The sequence below is a fragment of the Fundulus heteroclitus genome, chromosome 7 (assembly GCF_011125445.2).
Source record: "Fundulus heteroclitus isolate FHET01 chromosome 7, MU-UCD_Fhet_4.1, whole genome shotgun sequence".
In the NCBI taxonomy this organism is placed as follows: domain Eukaryota; kingdom Metazoa; phylum Chordata; class Actinopteri; order Cyprinodontiformes; family Fundulidae; genus Fundulus; species Fundulus heteroclitus.
The window spans coordinates 13,867,276-13,893,141 of NC_046367.1; the positions used below are offsets into that span (position 1 = coordinate 13,867,276).

Genomic DNA, 25,866 nt, shown 5'->3' on the forward strand with positions numbered 1-25,866 from the left:
AAAAAAAAAAAAAGTCATATTGTAAAGCGGCAACAAATACAACATGTATGGTACACTTCTCCGCTTTTTTCGTTGTTGAAAAGTCGCAAACTTATGTCTATTTTGCCTTTTAACTTCCACAACACATGCTATTGCCCCATTGTAATACACTGAAAATACGCTGAAAATCCTGTTTCCTGTTTAGAAGTCTGCTTCTAACGTCGTAAAATGGGAAACATTCAAGGACAGGTGAGTATGCCAGACACTGAGTTTTTACAAGCTTACAAGTTATAACACGTTTTTGTGTTATAACTCCCCCCCCCCCCCATCCACTAAACCTTAATAGGACAAACATCCACATTGTTGGCCAGGCATACTTTCTTTCTTAGGACTTCTTTGTCCTCTCAACGGGGGAAAAAAATCCCCCTTCAACAGTCTTTTTGAAACTGACTGTGAAACCTTCCAGCTGTAATTTACTGTCAGGCAATAACAGGCGTTTGGGAATTTTTTTTTTTAGCATACTTTGCTGTAAGTAGCGAAAATGTCGCCGTCTGTGTATGCAAACCTTTTTTTTTTTTTTTTCCCTCCCTCTACCAGGTGTCGGTTACAGATGCAGCCCGTCCCACTGTCTCCCACCGCTGCCTGTCACAATGCGGCCTGCTCGCTTGTTTCCTCTATGCGGTTTCCTTTCTGTAATTGCTTTTGTACGTCAGGCCGTAGCGACACACTGGAAGCCGTCCCTATACAGTCAGATGAGCGGCACACAGTCCACACACAGTGCCTTCTTTATGCGCCGTCTTCCTCTTTGTGGAGAATCCCGTTATGAGGTTGTTGTTTTTTTCTCTCCCTCTCATTAAACAGAATAGTGGGAACTTCCTGGTTGGGCTTTACTACATTTGTGTTTGTTCCTGCAGTTCCCATAGCAAAAAAGGGTGAAAGGTCAAGAGCTGTTGTCTTGTTATTCAGGATTAACTATTTCAATGTCCTCTGCTCTGGTTTTCCTGTTCCAGCAGTCTAGATTATAAAACACGTGTATTTTGTTGCTGCTTCACTCCCTTACGGAAGTACTCGTATGCCTTGAAGCTTTTCCTGATTTGTTAATTTAGTTTGATAAATACAAACTAGTGCACTGTTGAGACATGGAAGAAAAATGCTACACGGTTTTTTAATTTTTTTTGAACAAATCTGAAAAGTGTGGCCTGTATGTATTCTGTCCCCATTTACTTAGATATCCCTGAATAAATTCCAGTACAACCCTTTTTTCTTCAGAAATCGCTTTTAAAAAAAACTCCACTTGTGTGTCATCTCAGTATAAACCCTTTATTTTCTTTATTTATTTACTTTTTTTCCTGGCCTGGGCTTCTTTATATGTTTTGGCTTATTTTACTACTACTTTATCTTGCGAACTGCAGCATATTATACATAGAAATAAAAAGAAAAAGAGAGATGCCAGCTTTAGCCCCGGTTCCTATTCAAAACAAAATGTTTTAAGATCGTTAAAACACCATAAATGGACCATAAATACGCAGCGTTTAGGCATTCGAGTGTTGCTCCATCACTTGCTTGTCCGGTCATATGCAGTGCCTGGAGAAAACGCTGAAAACTTTGGCTCAACTGTTTCACCGGCGTCGAACCCGACGGCCGTAAGAGATTACATTCTTGGTATTCCAACGCGTTTTCTGCTGAGGTGATGGAGTAGGTTGCTAGCGTTGTCACCACCGGCAGCAACAGCGGCCCGACAAACTTTTCAATATAATACAGCCATTTGGACTGTGTCAGAGTTTGAAAAATCAAACAAACAAACAAAACAAAAAAAACACGACACTACAGACACAGCTCCTCTCCTGGGCACAAGTTCTTTTTTTACCGGTCTCACTTTCTTTTATCCGCCATCTATTTTCTGGTCTCTAATCTAACTTAAAGGTACAGAGACTCTCCCAGCTATTAGCTAACAGATAGCTAGCTAGCTAGGTAGGGAACCATGCAGCCCGTTTGACGGTGCTATTCCGTACAACTTTATATAAATCACTTCCTGTTGAAGAGTTACAGCTTCATATGCCGCCACGTTATGACGGCATATGAAAAATTTATATCAGAGAGGAAAATACGACCAGTTTATCTGGTATATTGCCCACTAATAGAGAGCTGTTTGGCTGGGCAATATATCGAGATTTTAAAAATATCAAGATTTTTTTTAAAAAGAGATATGAGACTTGTATCGTTTATATCGAGACGGTCTATGTTGTGTTAGAATTTGATTTATTCCAGTAGGTTATTTTTCTGCTGTTTCTCATATTTATATATAGCTTTTTGTAAAAAAAAAAAAAATGGGATAAAGGTTTGATTCAGAGATGCCTTTATATAGTTACTTTATGAAAAGAAAAACATATTGAGATAAATATCGTATATGGACTTTCAGGCTAAAAATATTGAGATATTATTTTTAGTCCATATCGCCCAGCCCCAGAGAGCAGTCATCAGAGATACGGCTAAAAGGCCCGTGGTAACTCTGTAGGGGCTGCAGAGATCCACAGCTCAGGTGGGGAAATCTGGGCAACTCTTTGCACTGCTGTCCACACGTCTGGCTTTTATGGAAGAGTGAAAAAAAAAGTCGTCCATAAGCCATCCTGTTTGCTGTTTGAACAAAGCTACATGTGGAGAAAAAAAACAAAACAAAAGAATACTTCATAACACCCTAATTACACCACACCCACAGCGAAACATGGTGGTGGCAGCATAATGGCGTGGGGATGGTTTTCCTCAGCAGGGTCAGGGAATGTGGGTAGAGATGCGAAGATGGACGGAGCTCAATACACGGCAAAGCTGGAAAAAAACCTGATGGAGACTTGGACAGAGGTTCACTTTCTAGCAAGGCAGTGAGTCCAAACATACAGCCACAGAATGGGTCAGATCAAAGTATATTTATGCGTTAAAATGGCATAGGCCTAATCTTTTTTTGACAAAATTAATTGATGTTTACAGGTGCTTTCTGTCCAGGATGACCAAGCTCGATTTATTTTGCAAAGAAGAGTGGACAATAATTTCAGTCTCTAGATGTGCAGCACTGGTAGAGCCATCAAAGGACCTAATGCTGTAATTAAGATGTAAGATTTTTGAAAACCATGTGTATTTGTCATATAACAAAATGTGCAAAGGGTTGATGGGTATGAATTCGGAAATTTTCTCGGGTTTCACTGTCAAAGCTGTGAAAATAAACCCAGGGCCCCTCTATCACATGACACACATTTAGCTGAGAACAGAACCGAGATGCGAAACATCTGCAGCTCTTGATCCTGCTGATCCTATACAACTCTTTTTCTTTAAAGGCAAAGGAACTTCATCTGGTTTTTCAGTGTCCAAATGGGACGAGATAGCCTCAATTTAGATTCCTAAAGATGTGATATCTGATGTTCAGGTTTTCTCAGAACCTTCCAAAAGTCAGCGGTGTTGTCACACCGCGACGTCGTTCACAGAGACGCCTCCTGGTTCATAATGGTTTTCCTTTACCAGAGTAAAGCCTTTCTGTGGTTGTGGTGACAGACAAACTTTTGCTCTTTTGTTGCCAGGCTGCCCCGTTCTGCAGCTTCAGGCGCGATGTTGAAACTGAAGATGTTGTTTAAGTTTGGCTGAGAGCCTGAAGTGCCTGCTGGAACGGACTTTACACTCTGCTTGCAGAGGGCTCTGCAAACACAGCTTTTACCATGGCACTTGGTTGCGGTATCTTGTTTTGTCGTCGCAAAGCGGGGCTTGGTCTTTTTATACAACGTTTTGCGTGCCAACTTCAAATGTTCCTTCACAGGCGCCATTGCATTTTGGCTGGCCTGAATTAGCACGTTTTGAAGTCTAACTCTCGTAAATGCTTAGATTTATGCGCTCAACGTTCAACAGGGGAGCTGAGGGCTCCAGTCACCTAATGTGTTTTTGTTTCGTCATGTCCCAGCTTGATGTTTAAGTTTATTTATTTTTTTGTTCATACACCAGACCGTAGAGGGAAACGGCAGACACAAAGATAGAGATCTGCTCACCGTCATCACATGCAGTCTTAGCTTTGACATGCAGCCGCTGCAGACGGGGCACAGTAATGCTGCCTCCGACCGCTCCAAATGCTCTCAGAGATTAAAGTCGAGCCGAACCGGGACTTAAAAGTTGGCCCCTCTCTTCAAGAACCGCCGACAACGACCACGAAGGGTTTAACTCGACCCAGAGCATTCACACGGCTTCTTATAAAGAAGGAGTTTGTTACTTTAAACCACATTCTCGCAGCTCTTCACTTGCCAACTGAAGTGTGACTTTGGTGTAAAAAGAGACCCGCGGTGAACTCAGCCACGGGTAGCAGCCATCAAACAGTGACACAGCCAGCAGCGTTCCCCTCTGATTAGAAACTAGTGTAGGTCGTTAGGCCTAGAAATGTTCAGAAATGTACCGCACATTTCTAACTATACATTCTAATGTATTTTATGGTGATTTTATATAATAGACAAACATTAAGTAGCACATAATTGGGAAGTAGAAGGAAATGTTGCTGCATTTATATATATATTTTTTTTTACAAGTGCAAATCTGAAAAGTGTGGCATGCATTTGTATTGACTCCTCCTGAGTCAGTACTATGTAGTACCAGGTTTTGCTTACAGCTGCAAGACCTTCTGGGTATGTGTCTGCCGTTTTGCCCATTTTGCTTTTGGAAAGTAGCTCAGTTCGATTGGTTGGACAGGATCTGTGAACATGAGGTTCAGGTCCTGCCTCAGATTCTCAACCGGATTGAGGTCTGGGCTTTGACTGGGCCATTCTGACACTTAGCCATACTCTAAATGAGTGTAGCTTTAAGTTAAGAGTTTTCTTCCCGCTGCAAGGTAAACGTCCGGTCCAGTCTTAAGTCCCAGACCTTAACGTATTTCCTTCCGGGATTGCCCTGTACTCATATCCATCCATTTTTCCGTCGACGCTGACCAGCTTCTCTGTCCACGCTGCAGCAAAACGCTCCCAGATTGATGATTGTGCCACCCCTAGGTTTCTTGTCTTCATCATGTCTCTGTGGATCACGTGTTAAGTGTAACGTGCAGTGTTCATTTTCTGCCACACATAGGGTTTTCATTGTTACATTTTGAAACACTGGTGTTACGTGAACGCGTCAGAATGATTGGCATGTGGGACAACCAGTAGATGAGGTGATACGCCTGGACCCTGAGGGACAGAGGGGAATGAGAACTGGACCAAAACTCTGTCAAATCCCTGCCCTTCAGTGCGAAGAGCAGTGATTGGTTAGTTTTTACAGGCCTGCAGCTCCCACAGAGATGAAAAGATGAATTTACCCAGTATAATAGAGTGTTTCTGAACAGGATTACCAACTATAGCTTTATATGAAGAGCATTCATTCCAAATAAACATTTTCTGGTAAATCATATTGATTATATTATTTTTTTTTTCCAAAGATTTAACATGGGGTATTTCTCCCTTCTCGTCCCTGAAATCAAAAGGAATCAATCATTACTTGTTCACTGCCAAGCTACTCATTATTTTCTGTTCCTATTAGTCTTTAGCAAAATAAATCTTATCACAGGTGTACTGATATCTACAAAAGAGGCTTTTGTTTAGGCTTTTAAAAAAGGGGAGCGAAAGACAGAGCTGTTAGAAATTTAACAGAGCACCAAGGTTTCTCTGCTCAACTCCATCGGTACGTCTCCTTGTAGGCCTTTTTATTTCATGCGAGCAGGATGCGGTTACATTGTCACAAGACAGGGCATTGTTATAAGATATTGCATTTGCGATAAGAGACAGTCAACTCCTTATCTGGGCTTCCTTTCCACTGTCTTCCAATCATAATCAATCAACCTTTCCACAGTCTTCTAATCATAATCAGTCCAACCGGTTCTGGCTAGCACATGATGCTCCTTTGTGGATGAAGCCACTTCCTCTCCCCAAGGGTCAAATGTGCACATTTTATCTCCAGACAAACATTTCCACTAGCAGAACGCAACAAGACTATAAGTATATAAAATGGTAAAAGATTAATGAATCCAACAGGTATCTCTTTCACATTTTCCTTATCTTTTTTTTTTTTTGGTGGACTGTTTATTTTCTTCATCTAGAAAAGAGACTAAGTAATTCTAGCAACAGGGGCTGTATATGTGTTACTATATCTTTAAGAAAGCCTGCTGTACTTAGCCAAAGGTTAATTAATGGGTAGGCCAGGTCTGCTTTCAAGTAAAGGTGGGCAGATGTTCATGGTCCTGCCAATTATTTTCTGTTTTTACAAGATTTCATTTGCATCTTGTTTGAAAGGCCTCACCTCTGAAAATGTTCTTGAATTTCAGTTGTGGGTCTCACAGAATCACCCCTAGGGCCTTGAAAGGGCCCACGGGCCATATTTTGGGACCCCCCTGATTTATATGGTCCCTATTCAAAACGTATGCAAAAAAACAAAAACAGATTTAATTTCAAAGCAGTAAATAGGACAGAAGGCCCAATTCTAAGGAATCTAGTTTAGTTCACATTATTTAATACAAAGGTTTTAGTGACAGTTGTGATAAAGATCCAGTAGTGGAGGCTTCCCCATGATCCGTGGAAAAATAGAACGTTGCAAGAGGTGGGTTAATGGCTATTAATAACATCATCCCAATTTCATGTTTTCCAAATATCCTGCAGCCCGGAAGCCTTGTCTTAAAGGGAGACAGGATGTCTGGCTCATGGGCAAAGCCGAGAGGTGCCTGCACGGGAATGGAGCCTGAAACCACAAGCTCTGCCTCCTATCCTGTTTTTACAGACCCTAGAGAAACCACCATTAAACCTGCAGGGTGAGAGCAACGGGCTCTCCTGAAACCGTGTGGACCAATCAATCGAGAACCGTTGTTTCCAACCATTTTCAGATTATCTGTGCCTCAGTATGATGATACGTGAACGATGGTGGGACTTTGAGCCACCAAAGAGGCCTTTCAGCTATTGATGATTCCTCCGTTTTCTATTGCCACGAAGATTCAGAGCCATGAAAGCGTTTAAAATTGTCCCCCAAAAACAGATAAAGGTAATCTTCTGAACATCTGCTGAGGCGATTGGAGCTCCTCGGAGTGAGTTTCAATCAAACAGTCTGCAAGCACTAAGCCCGTGCTGATGGGCAAATAAAACTGTCCACCTCAGAAGATGTTTCCTGACTGATCACACGCTGAAGCCTTCCTGTTTTTAATTGAGCTTGGAGCTAACTTTAGGTCAGAAATAGCAGTTTTGATTCTCTGTGTGGTGCTTTTTTGTGTTACATCAAATATCACCTCTTATATTATTCTGAGACCATCATTTTTATAACCTCATGGTAACCAATAGGAGTTCTAATTTTATCTAACAAATGTATTTACAGACAAACTTTTACTTACTAGTGTTTTTTCTGACCTTTTTTTCCTGACCTCCATAGGGTAAAGTAAAACAAATTTGAACTGAAATCCAAAAAATAAACACAGTCCTGAAATTAAATTGGACCAGTTTACGGTAATGATAATGTCATGTATTTTAGTTTTAAATATTGTGGTTTTTAGACTCAGGCCAAAGCAAATCCATGGCTGATACATAGCTGACAGTGTAATGAGCTGATATGACCTGGTTAATTAGTGGGGCTATCTGCTCAGGTAGCCTAATAGCTGCTTAACAAACGCGCTGCTATTAGCTTGTCCAATGTGGTTTTACCTTAGTAAGGATCAGGCGTGGTGCTGATTTCTTTCCACGCCATGTACTGCCCACATTATGCCCAATATAAAATTAATATCAAATTAAGAAAAGAAAAAAACCCTGTTTTTTCTTCACCAAGTTTGGAAGGGCTTATTGCTAAGACCTTTATTTTTAGCTCCTTCCTCAGATTTTCTACTGTATATCAGCTGAAGGTCAGAGCTCTGGCTGGACTACTGCAAAACTAATATCACCTCCAGTCAGATTAAACGTGTTCACTAAATTTATCGTTAACTTAAAACCTAAATCTGTCACTGGTCTGAATAATTTTGGGCTCATCTGTGCTGCTAGGGCTGGGCAATATTTTATTTGAAAAGATTTAAGATGAGACGATATTGTTTATACCGTGATGCTCAATGCTGCGTTCTAATTAGACTTTTATGTATTCCAGTAGGTTATTTTTCAGCCGTTTCTCATATTTATCTGGAGTTGTTTTTAAAAAGCAATATGCCTGTGGGACATTTGGGATGAAGCTTTGATATACCTTTTTGTAATTACTTTGTGAAAAGGAAAAACGTGTTAAGATAAATATCGTATATCGGCATTCAGCCTAAATAATATCAAGATATAATTTTTTGTCCATATCGCCCAGCCCCAACCTGTACTCACGTTAGTCATTTCATTCATTGGTCATTTATTGTGACGTTACATTGGGTCAGTCTTCTGTATGATGGATCAGGTTATTGTGTTTTATAAATTTTCCTTTAGGATGTCTGTTGCGCTCCCATGATGATTGCAGGGCAGTCAAAAGTAGCCGGTCAACGGCGGCAAATCGCCGTCTATAGCAGCTCTTGCGGCCGCCTACTTTTCCCCGATTATACATCCCAAAAATCAGCTTAGCATCTGTCTCCACTAAGAGCAACATTAACAAGTGATTGGGTTCCTTGTTCCAACCGAGATGCTACTTTTCCGATCAAAACACAGACCGGTGTTATGCCGAAAAGTGCAATAAAACTGTGAGAGCCGACGTGAGTTTTGAAACTGCAAAGCTTTTTAAGCGGAAAATCAAACGTGCACAGCACCGCGTTCATAGACCAGTGTGATGCATTCACGAGCGTCAGAAAGCTATGGTGCATTCAGGAGCATGGGACATTTCAAACTTACAAGGAAAGAGGCATAAAACGGAATAGAACTTAACTCATACAATAATGTATTTATCCAGAAACAGTGTGGGCTTTCTTATAATACTGAATGCTCTATAATTGTATTTCTGATATTTTTTGATTATGCACATCTGTTAGCTTTTTATTCTGAAAAATCTATAATATTACATATAATAAAATATAATATTACAGCAGCAAATTATCAAAGTTCTTCAAGGGATGCATTTTGTGTTCGTCTCTAGAATCCTCGTCGATGATATATCGTGTGTGATGAGTGCAAGTGAAATTAAACTGAGATAAGAGATTTCGAAAGAGCAATATGACTGAAATAAATTCAACATGTGAATTCAATTTCAAATTCCAACCCTGTATTTTTATCATAAAAATTCGACTTTGTTCGTGAAGAAATGTTACGATTGTTTTTAGAACAGAACTGTGAATAATAATAATAAGATGAATAGACCTCACCTAATCTGATCTGTTTTATGTGGTGCTAGTAATTCAAATTAAACAACTTTTATGCAAATGGAGATTACCTTGTTAAAACATGATGATAACATCATGTGAAAAAATAATGTTTTAAGAATAATGATAAAAAGAAATGTTTTTGAAGAATTGATCATTCACATTTTTTGCCTTTTTTATTGAATTTGAAACATGCACTCTGACTCTATTGTTTAAATAATCACCTGTCTTGAAAGCTTCTAAAATATATCAGGGAGAGTCTATTTTTCAAAATTCTCCCCTCCGGGGCTCGGGCACCGGCATAAGTGCACCCTCCTACTTGATAGTGTGCGGCCTGCTACTTTAAAAAAGTTTGACTGCCCTGTGATTGTAATCACGTCTGCCGTAAACAATATAAATCTTACAGGTTCACGAGGCTTACCTTTTGGTTTCCAGTATTTTAATGCCAATTCTTCGAGCTAATCCTCCTCCTTGCGATTTCATCAGGTCTCCTGGTTGGGGCGCTGGACACGGTGCTGGACTCCAATGCCAGGGTCACACCATTCCGCATCCTGTTGCAGATTCCTGGCTCTCAAATCAGCTGGGTCATCGCCAGCGGTGAGCAGAACCACTGCTTTCCCCACCTGCTCTTGTCTGTTAGCTTTGATTGCCATTTGAGCAGATTCGATACGTGCTATGTAGCTTAAAAGGCCGTCTCGGTGTTTAATTGTGTTTTTCCGACTTTTTGTCCTACAGGAGCCACCATAGAAGAAGTGAACGAGCACTGGGGCTGGCTGGTCCACAACCTACTTCACTCTCTGTCCGTGTTTGAGAACAAGGAGGATGCCGTCCGCTTCGTCAAAGGAAAAGTCAAGGTTTGTGTGCCTAACAAAGATTATAACCGAAGTCTGTTGGTTAAAGTAGTGACCAGACCGGGTGTCCTGTGCAGGGCCTCATTGCAGAGGAGGTTCAGGGACGCCAGGCCGCTCAGGAGGAGGAGCCAGAAAAGTTCAGGGAGGTCCTTCTGAAGTTTGAGCTGCACTTTAGCCTCCCCGCATCAGAGAAACTGGTGACCCACTACTCCTGCTGCTGCTGGAAGGGCCGGGTGCCTCGGCAGGGCTTCCTCTACCTCAGCGTCAACCACATGGCCTTCTACTCGTTTCTGCTGGGAAAGGAAGGTATGCCCAGCAAAGGGTGGGAGTATTAAGCCCCAAGGGTTCAGGCAGAGCAAAGTCTAATCTATCATAAATCACTCTCTAACTTTACCAGCCTTCTTTAGAATCCACCAAAATGTGGTTCCTTCCACAACATTTTCACACTTTGTAATGTAGACATTACACACATCATTGTATTTCATTTGGGAATCTTTGTGACAGACCAGCACATTCAACGTGGAAGAAGGATTTTATGTATCTATTTTCACAACAAAAACGCTGAAAAGTGTGGCATGTGTTTGTAGTCTATTTTGTTGGACCGCCTTTCACTGTAGTTACAGCTACACGTCTTTTGGGATGTGTCTCTCCCACCTTTGAAGGACTACGTCCCATTCTTCTTTTTAAAGTAGTTCAAGTTCAGTCAGATTTACGGAGATCATCCATGAACAGCAATTTTCAAGTGCAGATTCTTAATTGGAGCTGGGACTGGTCATTCTAACACACTTACATGCTTTAATCTAAGACGTTTCTTTACTGCTCTGGCCTTATGGTTAGTGGTGTTATCTCAATGAAAGCTGAACCTCAGGTCTTCAGCAGCCTATACCAGGTTTTCTTCCAGGATCACCCTACATTTAATTCCACCTGTCTTCTTATCAACTTCGAACCTTCTCCCCAGTGAAGAAGAGCCTCCCCACATAATGATGCCGCCACCTCTATGTAGGAGGGTGTTGCTCAGGAGTTTTATTCGTTTTATGAGACAGAAATGTTAAGTAGTAGGAAAAAAAAGATTAATTTTGCTCCCGTCTGACTAGAGCACCTTGTTCATTCTTGTTTTTTGCTGTCTCCTGGTGACCTGTAGTAAACTGCAAGCACTTATTGCTTTCTTTGAAGTGTGTTTTTCTTTTTGCTGCTCTTCCATGAGGGCCAGAATTGGAAAGTGCTCCAGAAATAGTTGTTCTGGCATCAGAATGTCACCCCTGAGCTATGGCTCTCTGCAGGTCCCTCAGAGATAACTTAGACCTATTGGCTGGTTCACTGGTTAAGGCTCTGCTTGTCCTCCACTGGTTCTCAGGTGGATGGCCATGAGGTGGTAGGTTTGTGCCATCCAAGTTTTGCATGATGGTTTGAGGAGTGCTCTACAACTTTCTTCCTGCCCTGGCGGCAGTGTTTCTTGGTCTTGATGATGCTGATTGTTCACTAATGTTCTCCAAAAGAAAAGAAAGAACTCACACAGACTGTATTTACTAGTTAGATGACCTCTGAAGTGATGCACTGGATTTTATTTAGGGGCAACAGAGTGAAGAGGACAGAGTATATACAGATCACACTTTTCAGAGTTTCATCTATAAAACATTTTTAAACAATGCGAAATTTTCCTTTGTCTTCATGCCGGTTTAAACCACAAAACCCCAATAAGATGCATGAAACTTATGAATTTAACATAACAAATCTGTTGCCTTTGCAAGGCACTGATCTGTCTTTTGATGCTCTTAGATGGAGCTATAATCCTGGACACGGTTCTCCTGTACCTCATGCTTCTGTCTTCCTCCAGTGAAGTTGGTGATTCCCTGGGCGGACGTAACGCGGCTGGAGCGGGTCTCCACCTCTCTGATGACCGAGGCTATCCGGGTCACCACCCGCAAGAGGCAGAGGGAGTTCTCCATGTTCCTGAACCTGGAGGAGGCCTTCGGGGTGATGGGTCAGCTGGCTGACATCACCCTCAGGCGGCTGCTGGACAGCGAGGGCCTGGAGCTGGACCGGGTGCTGCAGCAGACGGCACGCATCACCAAGAGGTCGGTCCTGTAACGCCCTCAACCCCGGGCTCACGTTGAATGCGGCGCAGTTACGGCCGCGGCGCCGCAAGGAACCCAGATAATTAAAAATCAATGCGTCGACTCGCTTGCATGCAGTTGCGGGTCCAAAAAAAAAATACTGCAAGAAGGAAGTTAGACCGGACGCCGCAGCGGTTACCGGATCAAGCTCCTGAATTTCACGAGCTAAACAGGAAATGTCTGGTGCTAGGCAGGAAAGTTCCGGTGAATTTCAGAATAAAATCACCTTAACTAGCTTGACTATTGTAAACAAAACAGCGACACAGAAACACGAGGAAGCAGAGGTGCTTTTTGAATTTGTATTACGTCACAAGCAGGTTATTCCTAATTTCATCTTCTGCTCAGGAGGGTTGCAGAATAAAATATTGTGAATATTTAATGCGATATTTTGAGCGTTTCAGGCCAGAATATATTCTAAATGATTGTGTGAAATGTTTTCTAGGACCTTAAATTAATTGGATCTTTTATAGTTACAGATCTACCTAAGATTTAATCTTCATGTACATTGATAGTGTTTACTGGCTCCCTTAACAGTTTATTTCTCTATATCAATTTTTTTAGGATTGTGGCTAAAATCGCAAAACATGAAATTGTGTTAAATCTAATTTTTAAACTTCCTCCCTGTGCCCGTCTGCTCCCTCAGGATCTTGGAGGAGCAGGCAATCCGGGAGTACGTCTTGGCTTTGTTTCGGCTCCCCCGCTCAGAGAAGCTGTACGAGGTGGCCTCGTGCTCGGTGTGGACGCCGCACAGCCGCTCCCATACAGCCGGGACGCTCTACACCACCGACGGCTATCTGTGCTTCTCCAGCAGAGAGGAAGGCAGCTGCACTCTGCTCATCCCCCTCTCTGAGGTACAGAGCCCCTCTTCTTCCTCCTCAGCGTCACCACAGAAGGAACTGTAAAGTAGTAGCTAAGGTCCCACGTATGGATAATAGTGGAACTATTATAGCTTGTGTGTTTTACCATCATGTTTGGAATGACGGATATAAATGAGCAATTTTAGCAATACAGGGAAGTCCAAGTCAAATAAATGTTGACAAAACCAAAAGAACTTCCTGTAAAATGTAATGACTGAAGCACAGTTTGTGGTTAACAAACTTAACTAGGACACCCGTTCCTTCCACCCCATTTATTCACAATTAAAATGTCTAAAAAAACATACTGGTGTCTCATATCAAGACAAGATAATTAGTTTGTGTTTACCCGTAGTTGAATTAATTGCTATTCCAGAGAGAGAGAACAGAAAAAAGCCAAATAGACATCAAATGTCTTCTGAAACACCTGAATATTATTCATTTTTTTCACATGGCCGTGCATTAATGTGGTTATAGTTATAAAGTTAGAGGAGCATAAAGTTTGCAACGGACAAACCTGACCACATCAGGTTTATTATAAATAAGTTTTTAGCAATTTTTGCACTTCTTCAGAGGATTGCTAATTGGGTCAGTTTTTTTTTTTTTATCTTATTTTATTTTATTTATTTTTTATTTTTTTTACAAATGCTGGGTTTGGAAAGATTACAAGGGAATGCCTTTTAGGTAAAAATGTAATTTGTTAAAAAATACAGCTGTTTTTTTTTTATTATTATTTTCTGTGGTTTTGTAAAGCTTTGACAGACCAATGTCAGTAGTGGCTCATTCCAGCATCTCTTTAAGAACTATAAAAAATAGCATTGAAAATATTTAATCTGCCTTCTTTACATAAACACTAATTAATCTTTCATATTAAAATGTCCTTCTAGGAATGTTTTACTGCACTGTACTTTGTTATTTCTAATTGAGTAATATTTTGAAGTCACACCACTCTAACTTGAGCAAAATCTCTACTGCAATATGTAGGATCTTTGAACCAAATATTCACCAGACAGAAACGCACAGTTTTTATTAAAGACTTGCGTGTAAACAAGTTTTATCTTCTGGGCCTGCTATGCCGCTTAGAGAGCAAGTGAACATAGAGCGTTGATGTTAGCTGCACCTGTTGGGTACAGTGGCGTTTATCGGCCAAAAGTTGGAAGATGGGTCGATTCCGGCCATCAGCTGAATTTCTCTTTTCATTTTTAGGTTTAGGCTTTTACATGTAAACACGCCACTGCGTCCGCTCAGTGTGGACACACTGACTGAACTAAATAAATAAATAACTTTGTCCGATTTTCCTGTCTTCAAGCTGATCTGGATTAAACCCGTGAGAGATTTTTATTTTTCCAAACAGCTGTACCTCTGTGGGCAGAGAGATTTTTATCTAAAGAAAAATGTGTTTACGTGAGAACACTTTGTGTTTACTTTGCTGGTTAAAGGGTAACGGGCAGATCTTTCCTGTGGTTGATAAGATTTTCCAGCTCACACGTTACAGTTATAGTGTCAGTGGATTCTGTCTGAACCAATCTTATAGTCAAGTTAAACATTTCATCACAATCTTACAGTTTCTAGTTTGGAGAGGTTACGGTCAGAAGGCTTAAATAAATAAGCTTTTGCCTCCCTTGCAATGAAAAAAGAGATCTCTAATATGGAATAATATATATATATATATTATTCAGCCGGCTGTTTTCTCTTCTTCAAACACGTATATGCCATCATGCATGCTGTCTTGTCCTCTATTAATGCATTGCCTTTAAAAAAAGTCCCCAACCGGCTTCCTGATATTCTCTGTACCTCAACACATTTCTACTTTCCTCTGTTACTCCTGCACATAGAGATGGAAAATATTTCCCTATTTTAAAATATTAACAGAACCGGATGGGTCCTGGTTTTATTTATTTTTAATTTATTTCCATATGTCACACTCATTTTTTCCCAATTTCATATGCATTATTTCTTTTTGGTCAAAATTTAGGTTGCATGTAGAATCCATTATGTTTCATAACAAGTGTTAATTGGTATTGAGAAAATAATGTCAAAAGCACTGAGATGTTCTGAAACACTTATCAGAGGATCTATGTTTATTTCTGGAATCACTTGAATCAATATAGAACATACTTTGTTATGCAGCATTAACCTTTTTCAAACAATAAGAAAAGCTTTAGGGATTAAAAACAAGAGTTTTATCTTAACCATATGAGGTCTGAGACCAAGCTTTTACTGTTGCACTTTGTACTGGATGGTTCCCCTCCTTCTGCTTTAGAACATGGGGCAATCAGAGCTCTACACCAATGTTACATTCTTTGTGGAGAAACTGATCCCATTTTATGCCTTCATTGTTTTTTTTGTTTTTTTCCCCTTTAGGTTTTGTCCATAGAAAAAGCAGAGAGCACCAGCCCCCTTCCCAACCCGGTAATTGTGAGCATGCGGACCAAAAAGGCCTTCCAGCTGATCGACCTGCAGGAAAGAGACGAGCTGGTGGAGAGCATGAACTCCAGGCTCCGAGCTCTGCAGTGGAAACACTCGGTGTTCCGCAGCAGGAGGGACAGCAGGAGGAGTGTGGTGAGAACGCCAGAGAGACGTTTCACAACCCCGGGATTTAAACGTCCTCAATTATTTGTTGTTGTAACTTTTCTGCTAACGTTGCAAGCTAAGCATCTGCATCTCATCTTCTAGCTCTGAGTGCAATGAATCTGCAGCACCTAGAGATCAGAGTTTAATTTGGGCACAGCAGGGGTACTTAAAACATGCTCAGAGGAAGAGGTTCTTCACCACAGACCAACAAAGCCTCTCTGACGTCAGCAGCAAACACGCTAGTGCATATAAAATGGCATTCTTAGTTTTCAACTTAACAGTGTAAAGTGTCCCATTTGGACACTCAGACAAAAAGATCTGGCTTGTTTTCAAACATACTCATCCCCTCCCAAAAGTTTGTCCCTGTGCTCAGATTGATTGCCTCTTGCACAAAAATCTTCTGCTACTGTTTAACTCTGCTTTAACTTCCTCAGAGGACGTAAAACCTTGTCTGAAATCCCTTTTTTTTTTCTCCGCTTCAAGATTTTCCTCACTCCTTCTTGTTGCGTTGTCAATCTACCTGAAAACGGTAGCACAATATAGGATGGATGACACTGTGACTTGAACATCAATCCCTTCTTTGGGAGCATTCCTGATGTGGTCTAGGACTTCACCCCAGAGAGAGACTCAAGCGGAGAGAACAGAGCTGAGAAAACAGCTTTTACTCACAAACAGAAGAGGTTTGAGTGCAAGGAGCAGATTTGTTTAAAAGAGCAATGTAACACCCCAGGGTGAAAAAAACAAACTCCTGCTTTTAACTTAAAAATATATGCTCTCAAGTTTTTCAGAGAACTCTCCGTATCTGTGATCCTTTCTCGGTAAATTTGCGAATACTCACTTTGCGACAGTGACCACATTAAAGATCTCACGAAAGTGCATGCAGAAGTAGACATGAAAGTTCAGAAAGGTGTTTCATAGGATGTGAAAGTGTGGAATGAGTCATCGGTAGGAGTGTAGAAATACGTACAGCTGATTAGGTCAGTCTCTGCCTCACGCAGAGGAGTTCAAGTGTCTTGGAGTCTTGTTCATGAGAGATGGACGGATGGGGCTCCATCTGCAGCGATGTCGGTGCTGCTCCGGTCTGTTGTGTTAAAGAAAGAGCTGAGCCAAAAGCCAAAGACCTTGATTTACCAGTCTGTCTATGCTCTGACCCTCACCTATGGTTGGGAGGTATGAATCATGACCAATAGAATGAGATCCTGCATATAGGCAGCTGAAATGTGCTTCCTCCAGAGGGTGGAGGATGGCAGGCAAAAATAAGCATGTCTTTTTTGGTTTTCTAAAAGATTTTACAAATCAGGTTTTTTTAAAGTTATTTAGTCAGTGTAGAATAATTCAGTACAGGTCAAACCTTTTCACATATTGTATTTTTAAGCAGATTGCTAGATGCAAAACGACAATTACCTGTTGACTTCAAAACAAGAATAAATCCTAAACTTTCAAAACAAGAATAAATCCTAAATTTTATACTAAATAATCTCTGTTTGATTTAGAACGATCCAGTCCAGCTTTGATCAGTCTGGGTGTTAGAGGGCTGATCAGCCCAGAACGGTGAAACCCTTTAGGTTAATGTGAATAGGATGCTCCAATCCAAACATTAACGTTAGCGTTATTAGTGACTAATGGTTGGCTGGTCATGCCATTCTTAAGAGTGCTTAGAAGTCCTTTATAGCTTGCCTAAAATTTTACCACGCAAACCATTTGAAAATGGCGACACCTTCTTTAGTGTTATCCAGTTATCAAGTGTTGGCAGCCAGCCCCTCTAGCAGTCTTTATTAGTCCACTGCGACAACACAACAGGGCAACTGGAGAGCAAAATCAGAAATACTTTAATAATCCCAGAGGGAAATTATTTGCGTTACATGCTCCAAATATACAAACAACATATTTATATATATACAACATTCCACACAAAAAATATCAATATATACATATGTAACTATATATATATATATATATATATATATATATATATATATATATATAGTTACAGATCTAAAATAAGTGATAATGACAATGTGCAAAAGAATTAATAAATGTCATTGGCTTTGAGTCAGAATTACAGAGGGGTGTGTGTCTGAATCACTGAGGGAGGCGTTGTAGAGATTGATGACCACAGGCTGGAATGATTTCCTGTGGCGCTCTGTGGTGCATCTGGGAAAGAGGAGCTTTCTGCTGAAGGAGCTCCTCTGCTCCTCGGCCCTCCTGATCACTTTGCTCAGTCTGTCGTTGTCGGCAGCCCACAGCCCGCTGCCCCAGCAAAGAAGATCATGCTGTTAACAACAGACTCATAAAACATCCTCAACAGCGTCCCACAGGTGTTAAAGGACCTCAGCCTCCTCAGGAAGAAGAGTCGGCTTTGGCCCTTTTTGTAGACCGCCTCGGTGTTTCTGGTCCAGTCCAGTTTTTTTTATTGTTAAAGTACACTCCCAGGTACTTATACTCCTCTACAGTGTCAACAGGGACCCCCTGGATGGAAACAGGGGTCACATGTGTTTTTGTCCTCCTCAGATCCACTATTAGCTCCTTAGTCTTTGTCACGTTGAGATGCAGATGGCTCCGCTCACTCCAAGCGACAAAGTTGCCCACCACAGTCCTAAATTCACTCTCATCACCCTTTTCAATGCAGCCAACTATTGCTGAGTCTTCAGAAAACATCCGAAGGTAGCAGGGAGGTGCAATTGAAGTCTGAGGTGAAGAGGGTGAAGAGGAAGGGGGAGAGGACAGTATATATATATATATATATATATATATATATATATATATATATATATATATATATATATATATATATATATATATATATATTAGGGCTGGGCAACGATTAAAATATTTAATCGCGATTAATCGCCCTGATTAATCGCGATTAATCGCGATTAATCACATTGTATTTACAAACTCCAAGAATGAATTCAAAAGTAGTGTAAAGAGCACTTTTATTTTAATGTTCTGCTGCCATATGAACAAAAGTGTTGTAACATTTGTAGCACTTATCAGTAACACATATTTAGTTTAAAGCTCAACTTAAACATGTAAAACAAAAAATAGCAATAATAATAAATTAAAGCTTATTGCCACTGACAGGGAATTATTTATGGGGAAAAAATCTACCAAAAACAGGCAATTTCTGAGGTAACAGCAGGGAGCAGCATTACCATTTTATGTTCAATACCAAAGTTTAACTTGGCAGTGGTTACTAACTTGTTTCTGTCATATTCCATGCTGGAAGAACTTTAAACTGAAATGCTTGCTAACTCGATATGCTTGCGTTGCTTGCGTTTATTTGACGTTGATACGCGGTTTTTTGTTGCTGTGCATATAGTGAATGGCAGGGAAAAACAGGCAAAAACACATGGATACTTTGAAACGAGAAGCGACTTCACCGACGGCGTCTAAGCAGACCCTCCCGCTCCGCTCCGCACAAAACTTGTTCCGGCCGTCAACTCACCGCCTCGCCTAACGGGAAACACCGCCTTCCGCATGTCGGCTTTGTTTTTTTCCGGCCAGCACCTTTCTTCTTCTTTGCATCCGAGGTTTGGCTGACAGCGAGGTTATTGGCGCATTATCGCCACCTACTGTTCTGATTCAAACCCCTACACCGCAGCAACAGACCTTCACAAAATAAAAGCATGTGTGCAACATGCGTTAATGCGCGTTAAAGAAAATATCTCCGTTAATAGTCTAATGAGTTAACGCGAAATTAACGCGTTAACTTGCCCAGCCCTAATATATATATATATTAGGGCTGGGCAACGATTAAAATATTTAATCGCGATTAATCGCCCTGATTAATCGCGATTAATCGCATTGTATTTACAAACTCCAAGAATGAATTCAAAAGTAGTGTAAAGAGCACTTTTATTTTAATGTTCTGCTGCCATATGAACAAAAGTGTTGTAGCATTTGTAGCACTTATTTTATACTGGATATTTTCAACCCATCTATTGAATTTAGTGCACTACTTGATCTTTTCTTCATAAGAGAACAGCAAGCACTGCAGCCAAAATATGGTCTTTTTTGACCTGCTGTATATTAGCCAGTCCCTAAGCTTGATGTATCATGAAACTGTTGACCTTTTGGGTTTTGTGGTTTTTATTTTATTATTACAATTTAATAATAATAATAATAATAATAATAATAATAATAATAATGTTATGTTCAGTGTTTTTTCGCTAATCCACCTCTTATATATTTCAATCCTTATGTAATTTTGTCTGTTTTGTGTGCACCTGCCTGTTGCTTTAATCCTATAAATTTCCCCGTCGTCGGATAAAAAAAGGATTAGCTAATGTTATCTTATCTTAAATAACACTTTTTAATATATGTACTGGGTTCTTTCAAGGTCTTAATTACATGTTATGTGTGGGCTCCAGTAACATCCATCCATCCATCCATCCATCCACTGATCTACCTGGATGTTCCCTGGAGGACTGAAACGCCTCAGTCAGAGACGTCTGTGGGTCTGTCGGGGCAATGAGAGAAGTTTCGTCTCCTCTCTCCGTTTCTGGGGCTCGACGTTTTCATGTTTTTTCACGTGCTTAGATAAATTTGTTGTGTTTCCACTGAAATGAACCGGCTTTTTACAAAACATACAGCTTGATTTCATTTACGTGATTAAAATAAAGCCAAACGGTGCTACTTCCTCTGTTCATGTTTTTCCGCTGCTGCGGTCTCTCTCAGCTGTTTGTTTGTTAAGCTTGTGTGAGAGCTGAGTGCGCGGGCCAGGCTGAGCCTGCGTGCTGATTGGCTGGCGCTGCTGAGCCATGTACGAGAGGGGAGGGGGAGCGGGAGAGTGCTGCCGTGACAGCGCGCTGCAGTCAGCGCGCCTGCTGACTGACACTGACTGAAGGCATGTGAGCAACATGCGTTAATGCGCGATAAAATAAATATCGCCGTTAATAGTCTAATGAATTAACGCGGAATTAACGCGTTAACTTGCCCAGCCCTAATATATATATATATATATATATATATATATATATATATATATATATATATATATATATATATATATATATATATATATATATATATATATATACAATTCTTTCATACACTGTGGCCACTTTACTTGGGGAACCTTGCTAGTACTAACTTGGACCCCTAATTGCCCTCAGGAATGCTAATTATTGGTCGATGCAACTCTCCTGTTCCACCTCCTCAATATGGTTCTGTGTTGGTGGCTGTGCCGTGAACTGGAGATCAGTGGACTTGTGGCGATGAAGAAACTAGTATGAGATAATTTGAGCCGTCTGTCATGATGCATTATCCTGATGGAGATAGACAATCAGGGGACGGGGAGATGGTGATCGTTGGGGGATGAGCACGGTCAGCAGCAACACTCCATCAGGGTGTTGTGTGTAAACAACAGCTGGTGCGATGGTTTACAGTACAGCACTCTCCCGCTCCCACCCCAGCCTTAACCATTAAAAGCAACCGAACACTGTCTCATAAAGTTTTGTAGATAAGGTCAGTGTAGATATGAGAAATATGAGGAAATCATGTTTTATGGATGTCATTTGAAATAGTTCGAACACGGGCTTCCCTTTTGTCGATAGCAAGTTTTGGTCACTTTCACATGAACACGTCCAGCCTGGTTTTCAGGCAACTTCATTTCTAGTGCAAAAATAAAGCTGGACACACGGAGAAACTTAATGATTCCGGTTTAGTCCACGAAAATGTAAACCCACAGATTTTCTTTGTTTCGTCTCAGATCAGCTTCTTATTCACTGCTGGATTTCTTCAGCTTGAGTGGATTTTATTTACCTCCGAGACAAACGACGCATTTTAAAAGTGACATTTATTATTCGACAGAAAATACGAACCCGTCGGTGTCAACTGGTTTCTGAAATTTAAGCTTGGACTATGTGATGGCGAATTTATCCCAAACCAAGGATCTAATATGTTTTTCATGCCTTCATCAGACCTCCCCAACACCCTACTACACCTTCTACTATGACACTGGCCTGTCCGACGAAGAGGAGGTGGAGGAGCAGGTCCTCCGCAACACCGTCAACAGCGAGGCTCTCATGACCGCCTTCCACCACAGCCAGACCGGAGACAATGGCAACAAGGTGGGGGAGGAAGACAAACGCTCCTTCTAAGTGTCTCTGAGATTTATTTCCCCTTAAATCAAGTGTCTTTTAAAAAAAACCCTTGGCCCTTCAGCTTGTTGAGAGTATCGGTTTATTTATCGTACGTCAGAGCATGGAGCCGGTGAAGGAGCGACTGTGGGAGGACCATTTCACGGAGTTTGGCCGCGGCGTTCACATGTTTCGCACGGAGAAGATCCAAAAGCTGGTTGCTATGGGGATCCCAGAGTCACTGCGAGGGGAGCTGTGGATGACGTTTTCTGGTAAGAGCTAGCTGGAAACCAACTGGATTAAAGACTTTGGGCACAAGCCCGTCAATAACAATGAGATGCAGCGAATTGGACAGAAGATCTGATGTTGATCCCTTTTTCACACATTTAGCACCGCCCAAAGGTGCTTGCACCTCTACTACAGATGTGTAAAAAGTCTTTTGGTTTTAATATAATAGCATCATTTGATGTTGAAACATTTGGAAAAGGCCAAAGCTTCTGATCACATTTAATTAGTTTTGGGTATAGTAAATGTTTATATGGGCCATGACAACAAATTACAATTTTCTGAGGTTTTGGGGGTATAATATAATCTGCTGTGCACCGATGAGGCCGTGTAAACGTCAAAAGTGAATACTAAAGGACCTGCTCAGGGGCGCTCAGCTCAAAAATGGTTAAATCAGAAAACGGTTTATCTTTCTTCGTAGGTTGTCTTTCTACGTAATTCATATTCTCTAATCAGAGCACACCATCAAGGCAACAGCCTTCCCCTCCTCTCCTCAGCTGATGCATCGGCCGTGAGGCTAGCATGTCTGACTGCTCCACTCCAGAGGAGGAAGGTGGAGGAGCAGCAGCCGGATCAGCCTCCCTGTATCGGCTCAAATACAAGGCAGTCCCCTAAGAAGCTATGGAGTACAAATATCCTGTATTCAACCTCAAACTAACTTCCCAGCAGTTGCTAAAAGGAGAGCTGATATGTCCGAGGGTGAAAACAATGCATGAAGGTTCCACTTACCACCGAAGAGAAACACAGAAGAGTGGCTAAAGTTCATTTATGGGGACTTTACTGAAGACGGTTTCCAGTGGTGGAACTCATGTCTGTTTTTTTTAACAAATGGATAAAAAAACTAAAAAAAAAAAAGAAGAGTGGTGGAGCTTAAAAGTCATAACACATAATGTGTTGTTTGTATTTGTGAGCAAAGCAAGCTAAAACACAAACAAAAGATTCAACTCATAGTTTTGAAGTTTTTGTGTAACTATGGTAACACAATAGTCAATGAAAGAACATTGTTGGTTGCATTTTTACAAAGAAAACTTGCCAATTCCTTTGAATTGGAAGATTAATTTCTATAAATTTAATCTTAAACGATTTAAAATCTTTTCATTAATCTATGCTGAAACCGTCAAATTAAATGTATTAATATTCCCATTTAATAAACAAATGCAAAAATATGCTCTGCGGTAAAGTTCAAGCATCTAAGAGAGGCCCTTGATGGTTCAGAGGCCTTAGGCATTAAAAACCGTTGAGAGAGCAGGTTTAGCACTCCAATAAAGTTTTATTTAACAGAATAAAGCCTTTATGATGGGTGGGTCCGCGCGCACACAGAGAAGTGCAGATGGAGACGTGTTTCTGCCTTCACATCCTCTTCTGCCCATCAGCTTGAAAGCCGATCATGTCTGCAGGTTAATTTTGGTCTGTGGTCGGTTCCTGTGTGCAGTCTCACTTCCTTGTATCGAAACGGTCTCAGTCAGGGGTGAAGGAGAACCGGTCGTCGGCCCATAAACCAAACTGAAACTGAGTGGAAGTACCTGTCCGGCCGCTGGAGTCAAAAAGAACAGTTTCATGTTGAGCTTCTTTCATTATCTCCACGTTTCCACATTTCCAGAGTCTTTAAGAAGATGAAGTTGTGTTTCCGGTTTTCTTGTAAGAAAAACCTTTGAATTATTTTCATGACGTCAGTATCCACTGCTCGCTGGGGATCGGGCATTAAAAAATTGACTGTAATTTTCCTGATGTGGGGCCAAATGTGTTGTAGCATAACCGTACGACGACGCATAAATCGGCCCCGAAGAAACGCTTCAGGATCCGGAAATCGCAGTGTTTGCCTTTGTCCGCTTTTTCAGCTCGGTTTAGATCATTTCAGAAAACTTTAAACGTACGCGTTAGCAAATGAGCGGCATCCTTCCCTCACTTCTTCCTTTCTGCGTGTGTTTCCGTGCAGACGCCTGCTCTGAGCTGGAGTCCCACCAAGGCTACTATGCCAGCCTGGTGCAGAAGTCAATGGGCCACAGCAACCTGGCGACGGACGAGATCGAGCGCGACCTGCACCGCTCGCTGCCGGACCACCCGGCTTTCCAGAACCCCACCGGCATCGCCGCGCTCAGGCGAGTCCTCACTGCCTACGCCCACCGCAACCCAAAGATCGGATACTGTCAGGTAAAAGAGTTTACTGCCATGTAGGTGGAACATTTAAACATACAGAGCCACGCTAAAGCTTTCTAACGCCTTGAACCTTTTCATATTTTAACACGGCAAAGAACTCATGTGTTGACTTGGGATTTTATGCGATAGACCACCAAAGTGGTTTCTAACTGTGAGGCGGAAGGAAAAGGACAAGTAGAGCTAGTCCGCCTGTAGTTTAACCTCGGTGTAAAAGCTATGGGTCTGTGAAGTTCTTGAGTCAGGTCGGAGAGGACGGTGTGGAGAATATCTCTGAGCACTCTTTATCCCAACAATTGGTCTGCTCTGAGTAGGGCTGGGTGATAAATCGATTTAATCCATTAATTAGAATTTACACTTTTTAAAGATTTCATTTTTGGAAAATCTGGATTTTTTTCTGCCAATGCACGCATTGGGCTTCCATAAAGAGAATAACATGCAATGCTGTATATATGCTTGGTAAAATATGTTGTCAAAATATTGTAAAGAGAAAACTTGTTTCACCAACACTTTAATTTACTCATTTATTTATTTTGTTAAGTTAGTTTGAAGTTATTCTAAATACTAAATCCAAGCATGTTTGACATGCTTGGATTTAGTTGCACTTAGAATTCGGGTCAACTTCCAGACCAAATGCTTGATCGAAAAGCAAGTTTTTAAAATCATTTCTTTAATTTCCTTTTGTGCAACAAAAAGGAGGAAAAAAGTTGATTAATCAGATTTGGTATAATAAAATGTACATTTTAAGCCATATCGCCCAGCCCCAGCTCTGAGTCAACACTTTGTTGAGCCACACATACATTATCTCCTCCTATAAAAGGTTTCCACATTATGACGCTAAGATATCTAAGATATCTGGCTCATTCTTCTTTGCAAACGAAAGGGTTGTTGTCCTGCTGAAAGATGAACTTCGTCCTATTCTCAGGACTTTTTGAGCCTCTAACAGGTTTTCCGCAGCTCAACATCATGCCCACAGCGTGGCGCTCCCCCCACCACGTTTCACTGTTGCTGAGGTGCGGTCCTAGTTTACTTCCACAGATAGCATTTTCCTTACAGTCCATAAAGTTCAGTTTTGGTTCGTCTGAGCAGAGCACCTTCTTTAACCTGTTCTGTGTCCTCTACATGACTTTTGGCAAACTAGAGATGACACTTTTTATGTTTTTCTTCTTGCCGTTCTTCAATGCAAAGGCAGATTTGTTGATGGCACAGCTGACAGTTGTCCTGTTAGCTGCTATATTTGCTCTCCATTTCCAGCCTGTCGGTTTAAGTGGGCGGCAGGTCTTGGTGGGTTTGCTCTCTTGCCAAACATGTTGCAGTTTCCATTACACCCAGGCGAACTCTGTTTATTGTTATGAAGGCTTTTATATAGAAGCATCAAGGCAAAATGGGCTGAACTGAATTTTCAGATTTGTGTTGTCAAACACTTTGAAAACTATCTTTTTCCTTCCGCTCCACCATTGCGGGCTACCTTTTTGTCCGTGTTTCACATTGAATCCAATCTCGTACTCCAGTTTCTGACTTTTGTTAAATTTCTACTCCTTTCCTTGTTCCTCTCCTCTTCCCGTTTAGTCCATGAACATCCTGGCGTCTGTCCTGCTGCTGTACGCCAAAGAAGAAGAAGCTTTCTGGCTGCTGGTGGCCGTTTGTGAGAGGATGCTGCCCGACTACTTCAACCGCAGGGTCATCGGTAAAGGA

The 25,866-nt window shown here is 41.2% G+C and overlaps 1 protein-coding gene across 1 annotated transcript in view; it reads left to right on the forward strand.

Moving 5' to 3' along the window:
* Positions 1-25,866, forward strand: part of LOC105930350 (TBC1 domain family member 8) — a 33,210-nt gene that overhangs the window by 2,266 nt on the left and 5,078 nt on the right. Inside the window, exons 2-11 of the mRNA XM_012868536.3 lie at positions 9,743-9,853; positions 9,992-10,110; positions 10,185-10,413; positions 11,942-12,182; positions 12,865-13,072; positions 15,440-15,637; positions 21,574-21,723; positions 21,854-22,004; positions 23,954-24,168; positions 25,741-25,858. Coding sequence (XP_012723990.2) covers positions 9,743-9,853; positions 9,992-10,110; positions 10,185-10,413; positions 11,942-12,182; positions 12,865-13,072; positions 15,440-15,637; positions 21,574-21,723; positions 21,854-22,004; positions 23,954-24,168; positions 25,741-25,858 — 1,740 coding nt within the window. The remainder of the gene's footprint in view (positions 1-9,742; positions 9,854-9,991; positions 10,111-10,184; positions 10,414-11,941; positions 12,183-12,864; positions 13,073-15,439; positions 15,638-21,573; positions 21,724-21,853; positions 22,005-23,953; positions 24,169-25,740; positions 25,859-25,866) is intronic.